The sequence below is a fragment of the Phoenix dactylifera genome, chromosome 1 (assembly GCF_051530095.1).
Source record: "Phoenix dactylifera cultivar Ajwa chromosome 1, Ajwa_hap1_PhDact_Kaust_v1.1, whole genome shotgun sequence".
In the NCBI taxonomy this organism is placed as follows: domain Eukaryota; kingdom Viridiplantae; phylum Streptophyta; class Magnoliopsida; order Arecales; family Arecaceae; genus Phoenix; species Phoenix dactylifera.
In genome coordinates, this window is record NC_143190.1 from 55,316,262 (window position 1) to 55,338,697 (window position 22,436).

At 40.3% G+C, this 22,436-nt stretch overlaps 3 protein-coding genes across 5 annotated transcripts; 1 reads left to right on the forward strand and 2 right to left on the reverse strand.

Moving 5' to 3' along the window:
• Positions 1–202: 202 nt before the first annotated feature.
• On the reverse strand, positions 203–7,678 carry LOC103721822 (uncharacterized). Of its 2 annotated transcripts, XM_008812173.5 has the most exons (7): positions 7,297–7,678; positions 7,052–7,162; positions 5,429–5,497; positions 4,329–4,460; positions 927–1,004; positions 724–846; positions 203–637 (listed from the first exon to the last, which is right to left on the reverse strand). In XM_008812173.5, the coding sequence occupies exons 1-7, from the start codon at positions 7,504–7,506 to the stop codon at positions 452–454; spliced, it is 909 nt and encodes a 302-aa protein (XP_008810395.4). In that variant the 5' UTR covers positions 7,507–7,678; the 3' UTR covers positions 203–451. The 2 variants fall into 2 exon arrangements, with proteins under 2 accessions (XP_008810395.4, XP_088563122.2); XM_088706996.2 differs by lacking the exon at positions 5,429–5,497 and having other exon boundaries at positions 7,297–7,600.
• A 781-nt stretch (positions 7,679–8,459) lies between these two features.
• LOC103721821 (APO protein 2, chloroplastic) lies at positions 8,460–15,344 on the reverse strand. Its single transcript, XM_008812171.6, has 4 exons — positions 15,072–15,344; positions 13,884–13,951; positions 10,435–10,755; positions 8,460–9,633 (listed from the first exon to the last, which is right to left on the reverse strand). The coding sequence occupies exons 1-4, from the start codon at positions 15,255–15,257 to the stop codon at positions 8,805–8,807; spliced, it is 1,404 nt and encodes a 467-aa protein (XP_008810393.2). The 5' UTR covers positions 15,258–15,344; the 3' UTR covers positions 8,460–8,804.
• A 1,169-nt stretch (positions 15,345–16,513) lies between these two features.
• Positions 16,514–21,934, forward strand: LOC103721820 (SNF2 domain protein). Of its 2 annotated transcripts, XM_026810302.4 has the most exons (6): positions 16,546–17,635; positions 18,055–18,107; positions 20,091–20,117; positions 20,525–20,691; positions 20,772–20,920; positions 21,018–21,934. In XM_026810302.4, the coding sequence occupies exons 1-6, from the start codon at positions 16,825–16,827 to the stop codon at positions 21,464–21,466; spliced, it is 1,656 nt and encodes a 551-aa protein (XP_026666103.4). In that variant the 5' UTR covers positions 16,546–16,824; the 3' UTR covers positions 21,467–21,934. The 2 variants fall into 2 exon arrangements, with proteins under 2 accessions (XP_008810392.4, XP_026666103.4); XM_008812170.6 differs by lacking the exon at positions 20,091–20,117 and having other exon boundaries at positions 16,514–17,635.
• The last annotated feature ends 502 nt before the right edge of the window (positions 21,935–22,436 follow it).

Genomic DNA, 22,436 nt, shown 5'->3' on the forward strand with positions numbered 1-22,436 from the left:
TCTGACTTTAGACTCCTGCATACCAACTCTCTCTCTCTCTTTCTATACAAAAGCCCCCCTCTAACTTAAGCATCGGAAGGCCGGCGCCGGAAACTCCAGCCACTCACAGGAGCTCCCCCTCAGCTAGTGGTCACCCCCGGGTCCAATTTCCAGCAACACTTATCAATAAATATTTATTCAAAGAATGTGAGCTCAGAAATTATTTTGTAGCAACTCTAAAGTGTTATCTTCTCAGTTTCTATTCTATCAGTAAGTTAAAAAATCTCAAACAACAGAACCAATTAATACATTCAAAACAAAAGGATTGTGATAAGTAGCTTCTACGATGCTGGCGGCCGCAAACTGTTTTCTACTTTTTGGTATAGAAAGTGCCATATTTCAGTGTCAATTCTAGAGACAAAGCACAAGAAAACAGCATCTGGTTATCATTTTAACTGATTGTTCGTCATCCTCATAGCTCGGTTTTAACTGCCTTTGAAGAACTCGATTTTGTTTTCTTTCCCCCCCACCAATTCTTAAACTGTTCTGATACTTTGTTTACGTGTCTCTGTATTGCTGTTCCCGTCTCTGTAATACTTTGCAGTATCTTCTGCTTGAAATCTTTTCTAGGAGAATCTTTCTCGTTTAGAATTTTTCCCTGAAATCCCAAGGAAGAGAACCACTAAGACAGCAGAAAAAGAACAGAGCTCAGATAACTTCCAAGGAAAGAAATTGATACCGTACCAAATTTCCAGGAAAGTTGCCTTCATCATCATCTTCGTCATCATCAGCTTCTTCGTTACCAAAATTCATGTTCATCAAATCTTCTCTTGAATACATATTCATACTAGGTGCTCCTGGCATGCCCTGATATTATGACAATTTAAATCATCAAATCAAGTATAAATAACCAAGTCTACATGTTCAACCCTCCCAAAGAGAATTACCTCCATGGATCTCAAAATCTTTTCCATTTCAGCCTCCTTAGTGGACTTGGCAATAAAAGGTTCTCCAGGAATCCTACCCTGTAAACCATAAGAAGCCATGATTTCAGATATGAGACAACATATGCACAAAAGAGAGCAGGTAAAAAGAAGGAACAAACAAAATAAATTTCGATGTCAGCATCAAATCTTATTCTACAGCGAGCCTTTTTTTTTATTGACTTGCCTAGATTTTAGTTTGGTTGCGAACTTCATCAATTAAATTGTTTTCCAGGGTCTAATAATTAAGGGAAACGAATTGACCAAAGCAGCATGGAAGAGTTACTTCTCGTACCAAACTGGAGTAGTATCTGATGCAAGACAAGACGTTGCAACAGAATTATAAAAAGTTAGGCATAAGATACGAGCTTGACAGCTTTTACTTTTTTTTTTTTTTTTTTTTTGCTAAGGCAGGTGGATCAAACCTGACGGGAACGCATACACCCAATAAAGTCAAAAAATAGGATACCTCGGAGCGCCAAGGGCAACTCCCCATCCCCAGTCCACAAGGTGCCTCCGGAATGACAAGCTACATACGCAGCCACCCAATCCGCAGCACCATTACCTTCACGGTAAATATGCTTGGCCTGAAAGGCCCATCCATCCCTCGCCATAACCCAAATATCACGAAGCAAGAGATGGTCACTACTGCCACCCCTTGGACCTCACCGGATCCAATTGATGACGGTGGTTGAATCGCCCTCCAGGATGATAGACCTAGCCTGTAAGACGCACCGGGCATGGTGAAGGCCCGCCCAGGCTGCTCTCAGCTCCGCACTCAGAACCGAAGTGTCAAACAACTGACTGCCGCCGGCAGCCACAACCCTGGCAGACAGGTCCCGAATAACAAAACCCGCGCCTCCCCTCATGCCACCATCCAGAACAGACCCATCAAAGTTGACCTTGAGAAAACTCGAGGATGGGGGCTCCCAGGTGAAGAACACCGTACGGGATACTGCCGAAGCAGAGTGAGAGCCCCAGATGTCCCGAGCTATCAACGTCCCTCCAACAAGGATGGTGTAACACAGCTCTGCCTCCTGAACACGGGCACTCTCGACCACAAATCGCGGCGACATACGTCGTCCGCCGAAAGTGCGAGCATTCCTAGCCAGCCACATCTGGTAGGCAGTGCAGCTCGCTCGAACAGCCTCCTGACGAAACACCGGGGACTCCGAGCCCTGACGCATGGCCTGTAAGAACAGGTCCCTACAGCGCTACACCACCTGTGGGACCCCTGCTAGACGCCTAGTACCCCTAGCCCATGTGCACCGGAACAGGGCATGGTCCACCGTCTCGGCCACACCACAAGCCCCACACTCCAATGGGATCCTCACACCTCGACCGCCAAGTACAGCTCTTGTAGGAAGACGGTCCCAGACCATCTTCCAGAGGAACAACGCGACCCTCGGGTGGAGCCCCAATCGCTAGATCCAGGCACAATTCGGGCCAGGCTCGGCCTAAGGATGCGGAAGAGATCGCCCATCCTGACCCTGGACTTGGTCGAGAAACTCCACACTCGTACATCTGGTCCACCACTCTATGGTAAAGAGAGTGAGCGGACCCACTCCGCCAAATGCTCCCCGAAAAAATGGGCCAACCGAATCTCATCCCAGCCGACCACCCCGGGGGTCATGAGATCACAGACATGTAGACCCTCCCCAGCGTTGATACTAACCGTAGTCGGCCAAAGCCACAGAGGAAGGCCGTCGACCCATGGGTCCCTGGCCACATTGATGCTACGCCCGTCGCCTATCAGCCATCGGGTGTGACTCGACACCATAGGTAAGTACCTCGCTATCTCACGCCATAGAAAGGAGCATCTCCGCCCTCCTCGGACCTAGCCCTCTGGGCCTGCCCCCCCATAACGGATAGACATGATCTGGCTCCAAAACCCATGCGGCTCCAGAATGAAGTGGGAAGAATGCCGGACAAGGAGTAGCTCTCGTCTCTCCAAGAGAGACAGCACCCCTAGACCGCCCTCCCTGAGAGAGAGGTAGATACTCTCCCATGTCATTAGGTGCACCCCACGGCCCCCTCCAAGTGAGCCCCATAAGAAGCCCCGAAGAAGTCGCTCGATCTTCAGTAGAACTGACCTTGGCACCACCGTATTTGCCATAAGATAGATGGGCATGGAGCCCAACACAGATCGAATCAACGTAACTCTGCCCATCATAGACAGAGACACGGCCCGCCAACCCTCTAGTCTGCTCTGGACCCGTTGCACCAACCCAGTACACTCGGAAACTCGCAATCTCCTACCCGAGATCGGAACATCCAGATAGGTCTAGGTCCCGTCTTGCTCAGGCATCGCCAGAATCCTCCGAATCCCCCGTCGAACCCGAAGTGACGTATTAGGGCTGAAGGAGATAGCGGATTTCTGGGCATTCACTCTCTGACCGGATACAATGCAGTAGGCGACCAAAACCCTCCTGATAGCCTGAGCATCCGCTACGCGAGCCCGAGTCAGAAGAAGGCAGTCATCGGCAAAGAGTAAATGTGATATCGGCCGGGCCCCTGGAGCTGGGACGTAAGCCATGTGACAGCTTTTACTTCGTGACAAGGAAATTATTACAAATATGAAGAAGCCATGTGAAAGAAAAATCTAGGACAAGGATATAACTACCATGTTTGGACTTGCTAATACCAAATTTTAGTTAACAAGAGTCAAGGATAAGAGAGTTGTGTTTGATATGAGCCCAGACACGGCATAGAGAAATAACTAAAAGGTTCTTTCCTTTCTTTCGTAGGGCAACCTTGAGCTGACCTACACACCATCCGTAAAAGGTACAAATAAAGGTGCACTTATGCACCTCACAGTAGCCTCTCTACATGGTGCATGTCTCACTTTATATAGTTTGACCCATAAACCTTAAGGTGTTTCCCCTCAAAGGTGAAGCATCAGACAAGGGGTATCCAATAAGCCTTTCATAGCCAATGGTTACGCTATGGTTCTTGAAATGCAATATGCAATACAGCTCTACAATCTTCTAATATGTTGAAGAATGGATGGGAGGATTTTCAAGCATGCAACAATAACATGATTGAAATAAATGTCAAGAACATATGATCCATTACAAAAATCAGTCTGCTAACAATATAATAAATAATTCACATATGTAACTATTGGCAACTAAGTTGCCACACCTACATGTCATTTATGAGTCCTTTTAGCTATCATCCCAAAAATTTCTGCATCTCTGTTAAAACATGAGTCTGCAGAAATCTGGCCTGTTCAATGGAAAAGTAAAAAAGAAAATTAAGGCATTATGATTTCTTAATGGTGTGAGTGAGAGAGCTATTCCTTTAAAGTTATAGCAGCTATCCGTTTAAAGACAAAGCAGTATAAATATACAGTACTTTGATTACCTCGGGAATGGGTGGTGGCTTGACAGTGCATGCTTTAGAAAGGTCATTGCAAAGAAAATTCACCAACGAATCAATCGAAGGCTTTGTGCTATAAACAAATTCAGCAACATCGGTATCTGAGTAACCCATGACCTGCAAAAAAAAAAAAAAAAAGAAGAGGGGAAGGGTATGAGCATCAACGACCACAAATATTTTGTTATATTAAATATCAACATACAAAGGATGTCAAGTAATTTTTCTGATAACCAAGAAGGATAAAATAATTTTGTCCCGCATGCTCAACTGCACCAATTAGTAAACAAAAACGCGCAGTGGGTAACAAGCACTCCCCCAAGATGAATATTTTTTCCAGTTAGATCGTGAGTTTCCATGTTGCCACAGCATCAAATTCGACAATTTCTACAGGTAAAAAGGATTTCAGTCAATTCATGCAAAAGCAAGTCTTAGACCCAACCATGAGGTATTGCTGTCATATGCAACATGGACACCTGAATTGGTCCTTGAACATTTTCATTCACTATAGCAGCCAAACTATTGTGCCAAACCATGAACTTCAATAGCTTCATCACTGGGTTTCAGCACTGAACTGCTTCCATGGTATTTAACCAACAAAGATAAAGATGTCAACGACCATATTTGGGTTCATTTTCTGAGCAGTGAAAAAACACAAAAAGAAAAACCATTTGTGTTAATTCTGATAGCCTAAGTTAAGGCACAATGATGTAATTTAATGGAAGATAGATTTGTTTTTTACCTTTAATAGGCAAAAGGCAATGGATTTAGCATGCAATCATGCAGCGATCACCAAGTTCCTAAATGGAAATTATATCCAAAATATATGACATTTCGAAGACCAGTAAGCTGTGCAAAAATACTATTTCCCCATCTATCTGATATGTCATTCCTTTCCATAATATGGACGAATTTACATAAAAACTGGAACGTGAAGTTTACTTTATATGCAATTCCTTCTTCAAAGTAACTCTGTAACTAGAGATATATGGGATAAAGATAAAAAAGGGTAAACATACATACTTTTTACCCTGAATTCTACAGAATACTAATTTCAATCACTGGTCATAACAAACGCAAGTTTTTACCTCTTGACAAGCACGCTCAATAGTTTTGCATTCTGAATTACATTGTCCTTCAATGCCTTGCTCAACAAGCTAAAAAGGAAAAAAGAAGACTTACTTAAGAAACCAGGCAATGGAATATCTTTAATAATAGTTGCCACACACACATGAAAAGAATACATGTGCCAAAAGGGTGTAAAGCATAACAACATAGGAACAACATGGCACTATAAGGAAAAAGAAAAAAGATCTACATATTCTTGAAATTGCACTTACATGTCATGTTTCTTACCAAAGAGAATATATCAATCAAAAAAAGACAGTGCAAGAAAGTCTAACCATGACCAGCAAGTCCTATATGTCCCAGGCTTCATGGATGATTCAAGGTAGTGATTGTCATCAAGGGCTATAATTTCCTTATTTTTATAATATAGCGGTTTATATCTAGGGCGAAAGTTTAAAGAAGAGGTTAAAGTAGATCAACATGAAGACAAATAGTCATCATTAAAAAAAAAAAGAATATTGAGGAAACTTCAGGAAAAAGGTACACATAGAAGGGGAACGGACATATCTCCCAGGAATGGGTAGATAATGTCAGAGTAAGTAGAACTCATCCAAGTCTCAACTCACCAAAATCTGTGATCTAAAGCCATGAAACGATACATAAGGTAATAAAGCTCTAGATTATCAGGTTTTGGTTCCCTAACTTCCTAGATTTCTTCTCCTTCCAAATCTCCCATCAACATCCCCAAAATACGCTTCAGGATCTTTCAAGAAAAAACCAGATATGTTATTGAAATCAAAACGGGGTGCTGTTGCAAAATTTTAAACGTTCAAGAATCAAGTGCCATAAGTACTCTCAGAAAGGTTCGATTTTATATCCTTCCATGCATAACCACTTAGCATATCTTGTATGATATATGTGACAGAATATAACTGATATTACCAAAAGAAAAGAAAAAAAACATAAAGATACTTTTTTTATTAAAAAAACATTCCAGTATAACAGTAATGGCTCATCTTGTGCCTCCAGTGCATATTTCTAGATTCTGCACGATGGGTTCGAAGATGAGCCTAGAATCTGTAATAATAAGTAAAAGGTGCAATGAATCCAAGAAAACAGAAGATCTAGATAGCTTGTTCACTGCAGGAGGGAGAGAGGAAGTTTCCAGAACATCTGGTACAATTTCATGCTTTCTGGGTCCGCTAGAGCTCATTTTACAGCTCCTATGATGCAATTTAGTTTTTTTATCAATCAAAACCACAAATATTATACAAGAGACCTTGTTTTGATAACGGTGGGCACACAATTACTCATTACAAGGCATATACTGCCGAAATAGCATTTCTCTTTGTTGCAGAAAACATTCATATTATGGAACCTTTTTTTTTATGTAAAATGGAAGGAAACCAACCAAATTATTAAGAGAAGAAAATTTACAACATATCACAAAGTGAGAGGGAAAATAAAAGAAAAATCTTCCTGAATTTCATCAAATATAAACAATCGTATGACTTCAAATGCAACAAACCACATCACCATTATAATTTAGTCAACGCAAAGCATCAAATCAAAGTGAAATCAAAATAAAAGCAACCTAAACTACGAAACTCACAAATCAACTGAGAAAAAAATTCGTTCTTTACCTCCAATTTATCTCCGTTCTCAACAATATCAATCTGGAGAATCCAGTTCGCCTCTTCCTTCTTCAAATTACACACGTTCTCAGCTATCTCAATTATTTGGAACTCCGAAACCTATCTCGACCCCAAGCACACAAACCAAAAAGGAAACAAAAAGAGAGATCAGACCAAAAGTTAGTCATGGGACCAAACGATCAAACACAACCACACTTCGAATCTGGCAAGACCAGAAGGAAGAAAGAAGGGACCTTTTTGGGGGAGATCTGGGCCTCCTTCTTCTTGACCTGCTGATAGATCTGGCCGGCGATCTTCTCGCAGACCTGGCACTTGATGAAAGGGATGTCTTCCTTCCTGGCAGGCGGCGATGGCTTCTTTGGGGCAGCGAGGGCGAGAGGAAGAAGGGCCGAGACGACGAGGAGAAGCAAGAAAGCGGGGAGCCCTCGGAGAATCCTCGCCATTGCTCGCCTCCTTCGATCTTCTTCGCTCCTCCTCCTCCTGAAGGGCCTCTCCAGTCGTCAAGGAGACGACATGACAGCGGCGTGAGATATCTAAAAACGGAGTCGGGGTCCGGCGTCTGGACGGAGATGAAAACGGGTCGAGTCGTGATCGATCCAACCCGTTGGCTGCTCTGAGGAGTAAAGCCCCAACCGGGTCGGATGTAGTTCAAGCAAATTCTCATTTGGATCCAATCCATTTACAAGAATAGTCCGTGTAGGACTGGATTCTGGAACATTCTTCCGGATTTCTACGGGAAATCCGTTCGAGTTCGGGTCCATTAAACGCGATTATCCTGGAGAGGGAGCCTCATATTAACGTTGGAGGCCATACGCGATTTTCTATATCTGTCCCTTTACTCGGTAGGCTACACTCGCACAAAATTAGTGTGAGCCGCCGGTATACCAAAAAAAATAAAATAAAAAAAATAAAAGGATGTAGAACAGTAGAAGTTTTAGCGAAATATATTTTATTTTGTGAGGGGAACTTGGTCATGATAAATATGTTCTTTTTATTTTCTGGAAAATAAATGAATAGAGCAAAAAAATAAAAAAAAATTCCAAGAGTATAATTCATCATGAGATCAGGAACATGGGCAAACAAATCCGAATTATGAACAAATTGTATAGTACTCCATTATTTTCTCAAAGAGAGGTGAACTAAACTATTAATATCCTATGCAAGATCTTAAATTCTTATTGTTACATGTAAAGGATTTGAGACCAACCAGACTCTTTATCAGAGTCTAAATCACAGTGGGAGCCTGGGAGGGAAAGAACGAAACCTGATTGTTGCTGATTAGGATTCATAAAGTAAACCAAGATTTAATAAGCACCCGAAAGTTCCTTTCTTGATTCTGGGCCCTTCATGAATAGCCATCACACAACATAAATATCCCCTGAGAAAAGGTCTCATGTTGTCACAACCATGAAGGACATGCCAGTCCTTCTGCATCTCATTTTATCATGCAAGATTTACAGATATTATAGCTGGGCATCCAAACACCCCTTGAATGACCATAGCTATTAAAGCCAAGTACAACTCGCAATGCTTATGCACTAAGAAATGGTTACCTCTACACGAAATAACATCAAATTGTTGAGTTACGATTCAGCATATCCAAAGTCCAATGATTGTTAACATTTTTCTGGGACATCGAAGAGGAGCTTGAGGTGAATGGTTAATCTGCTTCAATATGCCAGACAATTCTTCTCTGAGTATATTTCAGCCATTCTAGTTTAGACGCAGAATTAGGTAGAACTCATACCACCATCTCAGCCTCTCTCAAATCGGTTGGTATACCAACATCCAGCCTCATGGTAGGTTTGTACTGTTCTGGCACTCTTGCTCCACCCTGAACACACAGCTCCACCACAGCTGGTGCCTGTCCATAGAAGTTCCTCAGCTCTCGCTGCAGCTCTGGTTCTGTTTCTGGTACATGCCACACATACCTTGGTGGTATCAGGTCATCAATCACTGCTGCCTGCCAGCCATGCTGCCCATTCCGCTGCTGGTGCTTGAATGCCCCACAATTCTGTGCCTTGTGCCCGCTGGGTCCTACGTGCAGCTCGGGGCAGTAGCCACACACCCTCACCGCGTACTTCCTCATCAGCCTCCCAGCACCCTGCCTAAGAGTCTCCCATGCTTCAAGCGTCTCCTCAGCAAGGGAAGCAGTCTCCTCGGCACTTGATGGTGGAAATGCATCAGAATCAGGAATTTCATCCAGAATCGGCTTCTTAAATTTATCAGGCATGGGGTCAGGCAAGTCATCTTCGTTAGCATCAATGATCTCGCTCTTCCTAATGCGAATAACAGGCTTCCTCCGCCGCTTGGTGGGTAAGTCGGGAAGGTCAACACCAGCCTGCACACAAAGCTCCACAACAGCTGGAACTCGGGGGATGGAGAACCTCTCCTCATGAGAGATTCGCCTACCAAGGCGGTCAAAAATATGGTAGGCCTCAACAGGCAGAAATACATCTTCCACTGTTGCATTGGTCCACTCATGCAGACTCCTGCGTTTATCTGCGTGCAGGCCTCGGCATGATTTGAACGGGTGCCCAGACTGGCCAACATGAATTTCATTGCAATACCTTGAAAAAAAAAAGGAAAGAAAAGAAAACATTGTTTACTCAAGAATCTGCAAATCCTTACGTAACTAGCTGCTTGGGCCAATCAACAAACAAGCATAGGCAATGGTGAACGACAAAACTGACCAAACTCTATAGGTAATAAAACATAAAGGTTTCAACAAACATCTGATATAGTAATAGACACCAGAATATTGGTGATATTTGCAGTCAGTTGAGACTTGTCATGGTCTGACTACACATAAAAGTTGGAGAGGCTACAATCAGTTGAGAGCATTTGGGTCGGTTTTCTCTTGAGGGTCAAACAGGTACTGAAGATCAAATGAAGTCAGAAACTCCAATTCTAAGACAGCCACAAAAGAAATGCAATTTAATTGTTTCAGTTCTCACTACAGATATATTTCATTGGTGTAAGCACGAAATTAGAAACCTGAGTATATCAAAGAAAAGATACACCACTACATGTTTGTGGTATCTTCACACAGAATAAGTACCCCATAGGCTAACAAAGGCTTTACGGTTTTAACAAGAGTAGCACATAAATGGGAAGCTAAATAAATCTCACTTCAAAATTGATTCGTTATATACACACCAGTTGTGTTGAATGTCAGTAAAGTCTAACTGTTTCCTGAAGCATTTATTATCTATACATTTAAGTAAAACTACAAATACAACAGTGGAGCTGGAAGGCATTGCAACAATAAAGGCAAACATACAATGTCCAATAAAATGATGCAACAATGAACTATGCATGTCAACATTATGCAAGGTGCTCAAAAGAAGAGGAATAGTGGAGAAAGATACTTGCAAGCTTGCACTGGTACTACTTTCATTAGCCTTTTCAGATTGTTTATCAACAAAATCCTTGCATTCATCACTTCATATGCAACTGGTATCAGGCTTCTAACCAGCATTCCATTTCTTGGTGGCGGTGTTGGTCTTCTGGGCTTTCCCCTGGCTTTCTTTTGCCTCTCTCTTGCTGCACGCCTTAGCTCCAATATGGGAATAGGAAAGGGTTTCTTCTCCTTCTTCGAGTAATAGCGAGGAAAATCAGCATTTTGAGGGTAACTACTTTTCTCTATCACAGAACTTGGATGGTCTTGGCAAAAACACTGAGTTGGAAGTCTGAAAATCAACAAACATTTAACTTTCTCAGCACCATGCTGCAAATAAACAACCAACAAGGTTCGATTTAATGTTTACCATACCAATGGCTGATCTGATATCTTCTAATCATACGCAAAGAATGACAATTATTCATAAGTTCAAGGAAAATTGATATATATTTTAATAAAGCTCAAGCGGTTCTTAAATCAGAACAAAAAATACACCCAGCAACTCCACAGGAATGGGGAGGAAGGAGGGAAGGGGGGGGGGGGGGGGGGGGCTGCGAAAGAGAGATGGAGATGACATGATTCTTGTGTAAGAAACAAAGCAGTTGAAAGATCACAAGCTGGGAAAAACAATAAGGAACATCTCCTTAGAATGTTTACTAAACAAAGCATGATGCATATGAAGCCAGAATGCAATCCCTAGAGTGATACTGCACCCTCTCTACATCTTCATTCACATCTATCTTATCCATAGTTGGTAACTTTTTGAAAAGCAAACATGACATGAAAAACAATAGCTTCAGTTTGTTCGACTGGATCGAATTAACATGCAAAGTGTGCATTCTTGAAAAAAGAATCATGAATCTGCATACCTGATCCTTCTTTAGCTATTGACTTACAAGTCATATGTAGAATCCCAAATTTAATTATTTTTTCTCAAAGTACAAATCACATCACGGTTAAAAATCATCCTAGTTAGCTCCTTAATGGTACTAAAATAATTTGAGAAGCATCGACCAGATTAGCTGATGAAACCTGACGAAATTTCTGGTTGGTTAAGTATGCAATGACTCGTCCAGGTTTTGAGAATGATTAGGCCAGTTCATCCAATTCTACCATTTCTTGGAAGTCATGCATTTTTTTATTTATTCTACTTTGGAAAAGATCATATCACAGTAAAAGATTGTCCCCTTTTTTTTGGTAAAAGTAAAAAGATTGTTCAATTACTTAATAACAAGGGTGGAAAAACTTAGCGATTTAATCAAGTATTCAACCATAGCAAGCCAATTACAGGTTGAATTAATGCAACCACCTATTCTCAGCAATGAACCAGACAGATTTTATGCTGAGCTTTTGGGCAAAACTCCCACACCATTTGAAGTTTTGAACATTTCAGTTTCATCAAAAGTGATCCAAACCCACAGGTTGGTCACATTCCAGTCGAAACTGACTAATAGATCCCAAATTAGTATACATAAGGACAAATTTTTTATCTTTCTTTTGTCAATCTTTCATTTTTTTTCAAATTTCAAGAAGATTTTTAACAAAGTTAAACTTAAAATATGAAAGTTCTGAAATGAGTTGTAAACATTTTGTTATTGGGTTGACAGAAGAAGTATAAAGAACAAAATATGGTGACAGTCTAGAGCTCAAATCTTGAAGAGATTTAGAGCTCCATGCGTAAGATTGTCATGAGACTATAAAGCATATATTATACTCTAATATGACATGAAAAATATTTTTGAACTTCTTCAAATTTTCAAAAAATGTTTTCTGAGTGTTTCAGCACAGACCATCAAAAGTGAATAAACAAGCACACTTAGGCTCTAAACAAAACATCATGTGCTAAAAAATGTCTAATTTATTTTGTCGACTTGCTTTAGCTTTTTCTTATTTTGACATTTCACAATTTTTCATATTCTTGAATTTATTTGGCAAACTTCAAAATTGAAACTGAACCTGTGTTTTCAGACCTTGCTCCTCAATCTACTTCAAAAACAAGATCATCAGCATATTAACTAAAGAACTCTGTATGGAATCATGCAGTTACTCAAATAATTATTTAGCTTTAATAATCAGATAATGCCATTCATTTTCGCTGTATAACATTCTTATATAGTCATCAGGTATGAATTACAAGCCAAAGAGGAGCAGCAACAGCAATTCCTTACCTTCCTTGTGCTATCAATTGTTTCACCATTGCCTATTTTAAGCTCAAAATAATACACATAAATTTAATGCATGGATTATATGAGAACGTGGATGGGTGGGAGAGAAATGAGACTTATAAAGTTATAATAAATAAATCAAAAGTAAAAGAACACACTCCAATTCCACCTATGATCTCAGATTCAGCTCTAACAAATGCATCAACGGATGATAATGTGAACAGTGTCAAGAAAGATATTGGTGAGGATGATTGATAACATGCTAAACATAGACATTTCGTTTGTATTAGTCTATTCAAGACTTATTAAGAAATTGGAGTTCTAGTTCTTCGAACCAATATAATGTCCTTTCTGAGACTGAATATTCATGACAGCATAACTAATAACTCATCATAAGTTTACTATTTAGAGTGTTTTCCTCAGATTCAATAGTAGGGGAAAAAAGTCTCACATTGTAGGCTAATCACTAGGAGATACTAGCTATTGTCAGCTTGTGTTGCCATTACATACTTACTTTTGAATGATATATGATCATGTATGGAAATTGTTTCCTTCATGAGAATTAAGAACAGAGTGTGCCTCTTATATCATATAAGCAGTAGACTAACTTAATGCAAATTTACAGTTTCCTGTATGTTTCATGTTGCTTTTAGTAGTTATGACTCAGCCTAGTCAATAATAATTCATTCAAGTCACCTAATCTGAAAAATATGAGTCTTCGGAGATGCAAATATTCTTTTCCGCCCATGCTTTAATACAAACATAACCTAAACCAGTAGGCAGTAGCGTTGATGCAAAACCATGGACTTTATGACATACTTCAAGATAATGACTTTATTGGAACTCCCTGTTTTAACTTGTTTTATACACATCAAAAAACCAATTCGGCTCATGAATTCCCTATGCGTCAAATTTACCCATCAACATTATGTCTATTAGTTAGAATCCAGTTGAGAAAACTACAATTCAGCAATCTCAAAATCAGCTACACTACGTTTGCATGCGGTCAGCATCCAGCAACTAGAAATTGAAGCATAATCAAGGGCATGGCCATTTCAACCATTTTACAGCACTATGTAGATCTTCATATCCATATAACAAGGAGGAATAGCAGCAAAAATGATTTTGAATTCGTACAATTCTTTTTTTTAAAGAAAAAACATACTATTATGACTTGAAAGCAGAAGCAGAGCATCATACAACTCTAGCTGAGGGCCCACATAACTCATGGGAACGGGAAAAAAAAGCTGACCTGACATGCTGACAGCCTTGGCGTGCATCCTTGACAGGAACCGCATCCAGATTTAGCTGCTCCTTGATCTGTTAATGAGTTTAATTGTAAGACAACAGTTTATTAAACAATCAGAAATTTGAAAGGACCAGCAAGTGAACTATTGAAGATAATTTTTACTTGTTATAGAAAGACAAGCATGTAAGAAATCAAAAGTAATATTGTATTGCCAACTACATCCAAACAACTGAATGGTGACATTTTTGTTTCCACTAAGTGCATAATTATATCCAACCAAGGTATGACAATTGACGGATACAAACCTAAGCTAGTGAAATAGAAGATATTAGACAAGGTTGTGTCCTAGTCATACAGTTTCCCTGAAGTAAAAATGGAGTTCATAATGAATTTCTAGCTGTAGCAGGTACAGTTTTGACATAAATGATATGCTTAGTCATTAACATTCAACGCCATTTTATGGCACGTTAACTTCTTATTCATCAGATATACACTCCACTTTTGGTTTTTTTTTTTCGAGCATGTTCATTCTCATATTCTTGGGGATTCATATATGCATTTTGTTTTCTAATTTACTATTAGAAACAAAAGATGTAGAAACAAAACACAATGCCACTTTCTTCTCCCTTTTTCACCTCCAAAGTTTGCCACCTAGATCAAGTCCTTGACAAAGTGTATTTCAATTCTTGCTCATTATTTTCATCAAACTCTCCTTAGACTCTGTCTTCAACTTGATCATGAGACAATTCCTTATCATGACTCTTTTTGGCAAACCTCTAAGATGGTTTAACCATCTCCAAAACTGCTTTTCCTCCCTTTTCTGCACGGATGCTACTTGTGACCTTTTTGATTTACCATCCTTCCTGAGAACAAGTTCTTCCTAATCAATCACATATTCACACTCCATTGAAATCATCATCTTTGAAAGCTACATCATTTGGAAGGGGGAAAAAAATCTACAACGTGAGGCTTGCATTACATCGATGGATCGCAAGAGCCACAACAATAAACTCAGCGAGGCAATAAATCGAGCATAACAAAGACACAAGAGTCAAAGTCCGGATGCCTCCTTGGCTCCGATTCTCCGGACATAAATTCTTCGCTGTAGTAGTGCTGACGGACAAATAACCATGCAGGATTCCAGATAGTAGCATGAATTTGAGATGGAAAGAAAGGAAGTGCACGCCATACCCTTTTGTTCGATAAGAGGGAGCTGAGGAAGGCCGAACGGGACGCGCGGATACCGGAGAATCTCTGGGAGCTCGACGAGGAGTAGAAGAAAACGAAGGTTGATTTTGCGGTTGAAGCAGAAGAAGGAAGGAGGGAGAACAAGGAAGGAGAAAGAGAAGAAGAAGGAGAAGAAGATGAGCAGCTCATCACATCACCAACTGATGCTGGCGACGCTCTCCTCCTCGGCGCCCGTCGGATAGAGATATCCAAAAAGAAATATCGGATGGACCAGTCGCGGATCCACCGTCTCCCGAATCCAAAGGGAACCCGAGCCCCGGAGCCTGGCCGAGGGCCGAGCTGGAAGTGGCCAACAGCGACCAGGCCGGGCCCAAAAATCTTTTACGGACATGTACGTATTTTTTCTTAGGCCCTGCCTTAAAAGCAGGATAAGGGAAGGGATAAATGGATAATTATATTATCCTTATTTTATTGTTGGAAAATGACAACCAGACATTTCAGCTCTCCAGAAGACCAGAACTGTCCATCCCCTACAGCAAGGTACGCCAAACTAGTCCGAATCGGACGGTATAAAGCATACTGTACCATACCATTTCGGCACCGATACTTTGTACGGATGGCGTAGCAACCCTCGATATAGCGACAAAACTTCATATCGTACCGATATTGTGCTGATATGGCACCGATACGAGATCTGGTACCGAGACGGTGAACTCAAAACTATGCTATCTCATCATAATTTCTCTTGGTCTAACTTTGCAAAATAAAAAGTGGTAAGAAAATAAAATGTATCTGTCTTTTGACTTAGGTAATACCTGGTACATATTAGATATACTTTGGTAATTGGAAATAATTGAATAGGGATGAAATTATTTTGAAATGTAAATTTTGTATGATCTCTGCTTGTTTAGTATTATCTGTAACTATCAAGGATAACAAGCAAACGTATACCGTCTACTTTTTTACTTTTTGTTGCAAGAGCAAACGCTTTAGATGCATGACTAATGGTCGATTAGATAGATGTAATTCTAAATAAATGTCTACAAAGAACATTAAGTCGCCAACGAAAGTTAATTGGCTTGCAATGAATTTGATAGGTTGTTGAATGAATGCTTATATTAGACAAAAAGTCATTTTATAATGAGCAAAAGGATTTAAGATACTCGGGTTCTAGATCAAGAAGATTTCTGTAGGCAGTGTGAAAAATGAGCAATGTTAATGTCTAGACTATTAAAAAAAAAAAAATATCTTTTTGTGCAGGATCTAGATCTATCTTAAAATATTTTTGTTGAAATTAGGGATGGCAATGCTTAACCATTTAATTTATGTAACTTGAGTCAATTTATTATAGATCAAATTAGATTACTTGTTTAATGAATAAGCCTTGATAAAATTTTGATCCATCTTGCATCTGATAAATCCCCCCAACTGTTGACAGCATAGACATTTATATGCGTGCATGGAGAAGACAGCCTCCGTGCCTCATGGAGTCATGGTGGTGGTTTGAAATTTAAATGCACCCGCAGTGGAGACTAACGCCCCACGGCGCTCGATAGAGGTCCAATTCCCAAATTATTAAATCCCTCCCGCATTCGAGCCGTTGCAAAACCCTAACCCTAACCCAAACCCCCACCAAGACCTCTTCGAGAGGACAAGGACGACCTCCACTGAGAAGAAATTAGGTTAGGGTTTATCCGCGCCTCTTTCCCCTCTCCATTTCTGCTCGATTATTGTTTCGAAAGCCGTTGGCTTCGAGATGGATGCCGTCCTCCTCGAATCCCCGACCGTCGCGAAACCCCCGGCCTTCGCCCCTCTCGCGGGCCTCAATTTTCAATCCGTGCTCAAGGAATCCATCGACCGATTCCTGATCGAAGTCCAGAAGGAGTCCTGCGACTTCTCCGCCTTCCGTTCCATCTTCTTCCGCTTGATCCAGTCCAGCGCCGACCCTCCGCTCGAGGTAATCTGGTTATACTCCGCGGTTGGCTACCACGAGGCCATTGCATCCAAAAAAGACGCCATTGAACGCGTTATGGCCGTCAAGGACCTCCTTCAGCTGCTTTTCGCTTGCTCCGCTTCTTGTGGTGGCCTAAAGTCGATAGCTTTGCTTGCTCCTGCTGTTTCCGAGTTGTATCGATGCGTGACAGAGGCGGAGAAGCTCTCCAAGAAGGTGGCGAAAAAGGCGAGGAGGGAGATCGAGGCTTTGGTGGAAGGGATAATCAGTTACATCAGCATTTGTAGCAGCAAGAGCTCCAAGGTGGAAGAATTTTCTGATAGCTACCTGCTTCCTTGCTTTGTTGATCTTGTTCGAGTCTGGACGGTGCAGCATTCGTGTGGATTGGATGGCCTGGGAGTACTTTTTCCCTTGGTTAGTGATGAGATTCGGGGCCAGTTCCGGAAAGAAGGGTGTGGTACTGGTTATTTGGCTGGTGTTGTGGTTACCGAGGCTTTCTTGCTGAGGTTGTGCTTAAAGATCAAAGCAGCCGGGGCGCCAAGGTCTGACTTACAGAAGGAGTTGAGAATTTGGGCTGTCAGTTCGATAACTACTTTTCAGAACCGTGTCTTCTTTGGTAATTGTTTATTCCCTTTTAGATTTATATTATTACCAATTCGAAATACATGTTGCAGACCAGCATCATCGTCTTTGCAGTTGATTCTAGATACAAGGACTGAATATCTCTGTCTGAGCAGCAACCATGCCATCACTAATTTTTCATATGATCATTTTCCCCCTTGATTTGCAAAACTTACCGAACTGGAATTGAGTGCTTTAACCATGATTAGCAGCTTAAACATATCTTGTTAGTTGGCTTTAACATAGACCTTGTCATGCAGACATTCGGTTCTCTTGTATGAATGCCTTGGTGTTAAAAAGCATGATGTATTGAAGATGGAATTATCTTCTTTTTTCTATTGCATATGTTGTTTAAATATTATTAGCCTAGTTGCATAGTTTGATTAGATTCTTATTCTTCTTTGTAATAATCAGAGATACTACTCAGGCTGCTGCTGGACCCGCCAATGCCTGTCAGCTTCCTCTTGGTAAGTAATTATTACTTGCAGACACTCTCGACAAAATTCACTGAATATGCATTTGAGTATCATCGAATGTCTGTTAGTGCTGAATCTCATGCTTGACCCCCTGCCTTGTTTGCTGAAATGGACCAGACTTAATTATGCATTTGAAAAATGTCGTATCCTGTTCAGACAGCTTTTTTAAGAGTTATATCTGTAATTTATTTGTAAGTCATTATGGCACTCACACAAAGCACATTATCCCATTAATCTTGTTACACAAAGTCGCCAAGTTTTCCCCATCGCATCTTGACAAATAATAGTTTGCAGTTGATCTATGTGATCCCATAAATTATAATCCTCTTTGGTGTGCAGTTACCTGAGATCATAAAGAAAAGATTTGTTTCATATTTTCTCTACATATTTGCCTTGTAGAAAGCTTGCTAATGGGGTGATATGGCTGAAGCAACCTGTGTGATTGGGTGATAAAGGTGTATATTTTCTTGCTAACAGAGTTGTACAAATTAATAAGTTGGGTTACGTTGGGATACATGCCTCTTGTTAAAATAGTCTTCATGACTAAGAGTGAGCTCTAGATTGAGTGGCTATGCCGTTATAACAATACAACTATAACCTGTTTCCCTTGAGAACTTAGCTGTAAGTCATATTTTAACACACATTTAGTAAGATCTCCTACATCTTTAGGTCCAGTAACCCACATTTTATCTGACACATATACTGAATAAATGAGAGAACCCTTGCATCTACATAACAACTGCATATTAAGTATCGGCCCCAAGCTTGGCTGTTGAGCACAATTAGTGCACTATTTTGTTTCTCTTGGTTATTTTCATTCCATTTGCATTTGTACCACTTCTACTCTTATGAAATGCCTTTATGCAAAGCACATCCATGACAGTGCTCTAGGAAGCAGCAGTTTTTATCTCTTTGTATTTGGTAAGTACTTGTGAATGAGCAGTTAATTGTGTGGGATGGGAGAAAAAGGTCGGAGAGGAGAAGATATAAGAGAGCATCTAGGAAAACATAGTTGCAAGTTGGGCAGATCTTTTTTTTCAACATTTTCAGAAAAAATGGACTTCCTTTTGCTTTTGTAGCTGCAAGTGAATGTATTTTTTGGCAAAACACAGAGACCCATAGGATGTGTGGTTCAAGAATTAGAAAAGTGGATAGGAATAGTTACTCCAAAAGTTGTTCCTCTCTATTTGGGCGTGCTTCATGTTGCTTCTACTTTTTAAAAATTCCTCATAAAAGAAGAACCTAGAAGTTGGGTTTTCTAGCTTCTCCTAAAAGTACCTTTTTGCTTTTTTTCTTCTTTTAGATATTGTTACCAAAGCACTTATTTTTTCAAGAAAGTACATTTTTACTGTAAAAGCTACAAAAGTACTCATTTTTAAGCAACACCAAATATGCCTTTTGGCTAAATTTTTTGGAATAACTCTGACAGTATTTTTATCCAAAAAAAAGGAAGTTAGAATAGAAGAGGGCTTAATTCCAGGAATAAAGTTATCCCAGCTCCTTTTTTGGCCAGTTATCCATGAATAAACAGTCTTGACTGGGATAACTATTCTTTCCTTATTCATGCTCTTCAAGACCTGTTTGACAGGAAGAAATCTTATTCCATGTCTCACTCCTGTTCTATTCCCGAACAAAATGTGGCCTTAGTTTTTGTTTTTTTGGAGGGTGGATTATGGTTAGTGTCTTTCTAGAACAATCATGAATATTGCTATTACATGCAGGATGTAATTTTTATTAGAAGTTACAGGGTTTCATCTAATAAAAAATCTGCCTGGACAAATCAGGCCATAATTTGAGATCTGTAAGCTTTCCTTGGCATCTATATTATATCTTTCTTGGTTAGCCTGGCTGGCTGAAACTTAAACTGATGAATGCTTCTGATTGCAGTGAGTTTTCATTTGATGTTTGCCTAATGCTTTTAGGTATTAAGATGGCTAACATTTGTTTGTTTTGTCATTACTTATGTTACTTCAGATTGCGTTCTCTACAGAATGCTACAAGGCAAGTATCTATTGCTCTAAAAGGCAAATAATATGAAATTTTCAAGTGATGATTGTTTTCCTAAGAGGCGCTGTTCTGATGGTGGAACTCCAGTAGTTTGACTGTAGTGGGCCCATCACCTTGGCTAAGGCTGGTGCATGTTTTTTGACTTAGAGATTATGCAGTCATTCTTTATTCAGAAAAGCAAAAGCAATTCCTGATCCAATTTTCTGATTTAAATTTTACTTCACTCTTCCTGCACTTGGAGTTCTCATTGGTTGTTCTATATCATTAATTGTTTGCAAGTGATGTCCGGTTCTCAGGTTATATATATAGACTTTTACATGGGATCAGGCCTTAACAATTTGTTTTTCCCCATCTTATCCAGATGTAAAGATTATGTTCTAATGTAAAGGTTGTGTTTTCAGTGTTCTATGGATGAAAGCTTGGTGAGAGACATTCTCTATGATGCTGTTATATTAGTAGATTATTCTTTCATTAATCCTGGATTTGAGGTGGAACGATCTGATGATTCTATAATGAATCTTCTTATGACACGGTTGATTGTTACCCATGAAGCCATCCAAGTTGCCAGGTAAGGAATTAATCATAATAGTACTCGAGATGCTTGTGGATGTGTGTATTTTGGTGCTGATCTCCACTGTTGGGTAACAGAAGTAGGGGAGATCAGGGCAAAGCCATTGCTTATATAAATGCATTTTCAACATCGATTATTCCCAATGGTTTAGTTAATTGGGTCACTAAACGAGTTGGCTTGGAGAGACTTAACAGACCAACTGCCACCACACCTCAAGCTCTTCTCAGTGTGTATTCTAGATCCCCTATTTCACCATGAACTTTTTATATTTCCCTCTGATGTCTCCAAAAAAGTTCTTACTGATAAGAGACTTGTTTTGACAGAGTGGTTCCTGGGTCTTGAAGAACAAGGTCTGAGGCTGTTCGAAGACAACATATTGAAACTTCATAGTAAATTAATATTTGACGAGACCAAATTTGGGTCTGATGCTTCAGTGTTCAATATGGACAGCAAAAAAACAGATGCAGATCTTTTCTTTTTTGATAACCGAGGGGAGGTTGCTAAGGAGGCTGCAGAGGATGAGGACATGGAAACAATGGATACTGCTTTTCTAGCTGCTGCTCGTTCCATGAAATCAACACCAAGTAATGGAACGAAGAAACGAAAAGAATGGGGAGATGAAGAAGGGGAAGAGCAGATGAAATTTGTCAAGCATAAGCTTGACAACAGTTCAGTGAAAGAGGATTTTGCCCCTTCTGTCGTTCATGATATGAGTAGTGGTAGTGAGGTCGAAAATCCAGCATCTGATGATGACATGGAGGACACAGATTAATGAGCAGAAATCGAATTTTGTGCATGGTGAACAACCGTATCTTGATCGTAGTTGGTGGCACTTCTGCTTGTAATTCAATGAGAAGGATCATTTTGCATGAGTTGATGCTCGGTTCAGGTTCTTGTCATCTTGGGTCGAAGACTTCTGGCTGTGACAAAAGATAGGTGGTCATTTCTTGTGGGTTGTACCAAAAAAACTATCACATGGGTGATCGGAATCAGGTTTGAAAGGCATCTATTAATTGTGGAGACATCCAGTTTTGTTAATTGCTATATGCCTGTTCGATTTCCATCAGCTGGTTACCTGAGTATCTAACACTAGCCATAATCCCAGCCATGTTGGATACTTATGTCTTTAGATATGTCGAATTTACAAGAAGATTGAAAATGATGAGCAGAATTACATGTTCTATATAGCAGGCTATATGAATTTATATTATCCTGATAACCTAAATTGCTTTGGGGCTCATTTTTCTTGCAATTTTCATGCTTATTTGATCTCCAATGTTCAGGTTTAGATCCTGAAAAGTTCCCAATTCTCGCCCACTGCCCACTGCCCACTGTCTTGCTTCACAGCGATTGAAGGATTTTGAGTCTTTCATGAATAGTTAGCTAGTGGCAAGGTTTTGACAATTCTGAGATGAATCTTTTTTCTTAAGCTGTAATTATGAGATGAATCTTGAGAAGAGAATATCAACTTTCCGTGGCAATCAGAAAGTAGGGACATTCCTGGTGCACGGGTCTATTCGTGAGTTATGGCATCAGTTCACTGCTCACTCACAGCACCCAGGATTCAGGTTGCATCGTACGCTCATGGAAGAATGATTGATCTTCTTTCATGATGCCAACCATTGGATCGCACCATGCACAGCTGTTCAAGCATTCCGAACTCTCTCATTCACAGTGGATTCAGGAGAAGGAAGGTGAATCCTTCTTTCGTGCTTAATGTACAACCCTACATGGAACTAACC

Excerpts from the sequence above, each read along its gene's own strand:
- LOC103721822 (XM_008812173.5), bottom strand. The coding sequence starts at position 7,506 with ATGGCGAGGATTCTCCGAGGGCTCCCCGCTTTCTTGCTTCTCCTCGTC. Across the intron at positions 5,498-7,051 it reads AGAACGGAGATAAATTGGAG|CTTGTTGAGCAAGGCATTGA; the intron begins GTAAAGAACGAA and ends TTTCCTTTTTAG. Across the intron at positions 847-926 it reads AGATTTTGAGATCCATGGAG|GGCATGCCAGGAGCACCTAG; the intron begins GTAATTCTCTTT and ends TCATAATATCAG.
- LOC103721821 (XM_008812171.6), bottom strand. The coding sequence starts at position 15,257 with ATGAGCTGCTCATCTTCTTCTCCTTCTTCTTCTCTTTCTCCTTCCTTG. Across the intron at positions 10,756-13,883 it reads CAAGGCTGTCAGCATGTCAG|ACTTCCAACTCAGTGTTTTT; the intron begins GTCAGCTTTTTT and ends GTTGATTTTCAG. Across the intron at positions 9,634-10,434 it reads GTACCAGTGCAAGCTTGCAA|GTATTGCAATGAAATTCATG; the intron begins GTATCTTTCTCC and ends TTTTTTTTCAAG.
- LOC103721820 (XM_026810302.4), top strand. The coding sequence starts at position 16,825 with ATGGATGCCGTCCTCCTCGAATCCCCGACCGTCGCGAAACCCCCGGCC. Across the intron at positions 17,636-18,054 it reads TCAGAACCGTGTCTTCTTTG|AGATACTACTCAGGCTGCTG; the intron begins GTAATTGTTTAT and ends TGTAATAATCAG. Across the intron at positions 20,921-21,017 it reads CACACCTCAAGCTCTTCTCA|AGTGGTTCCTGGGTCTTGAA; the intron begins GTGTGTATTCTA and ends TTGTTTTGACAG.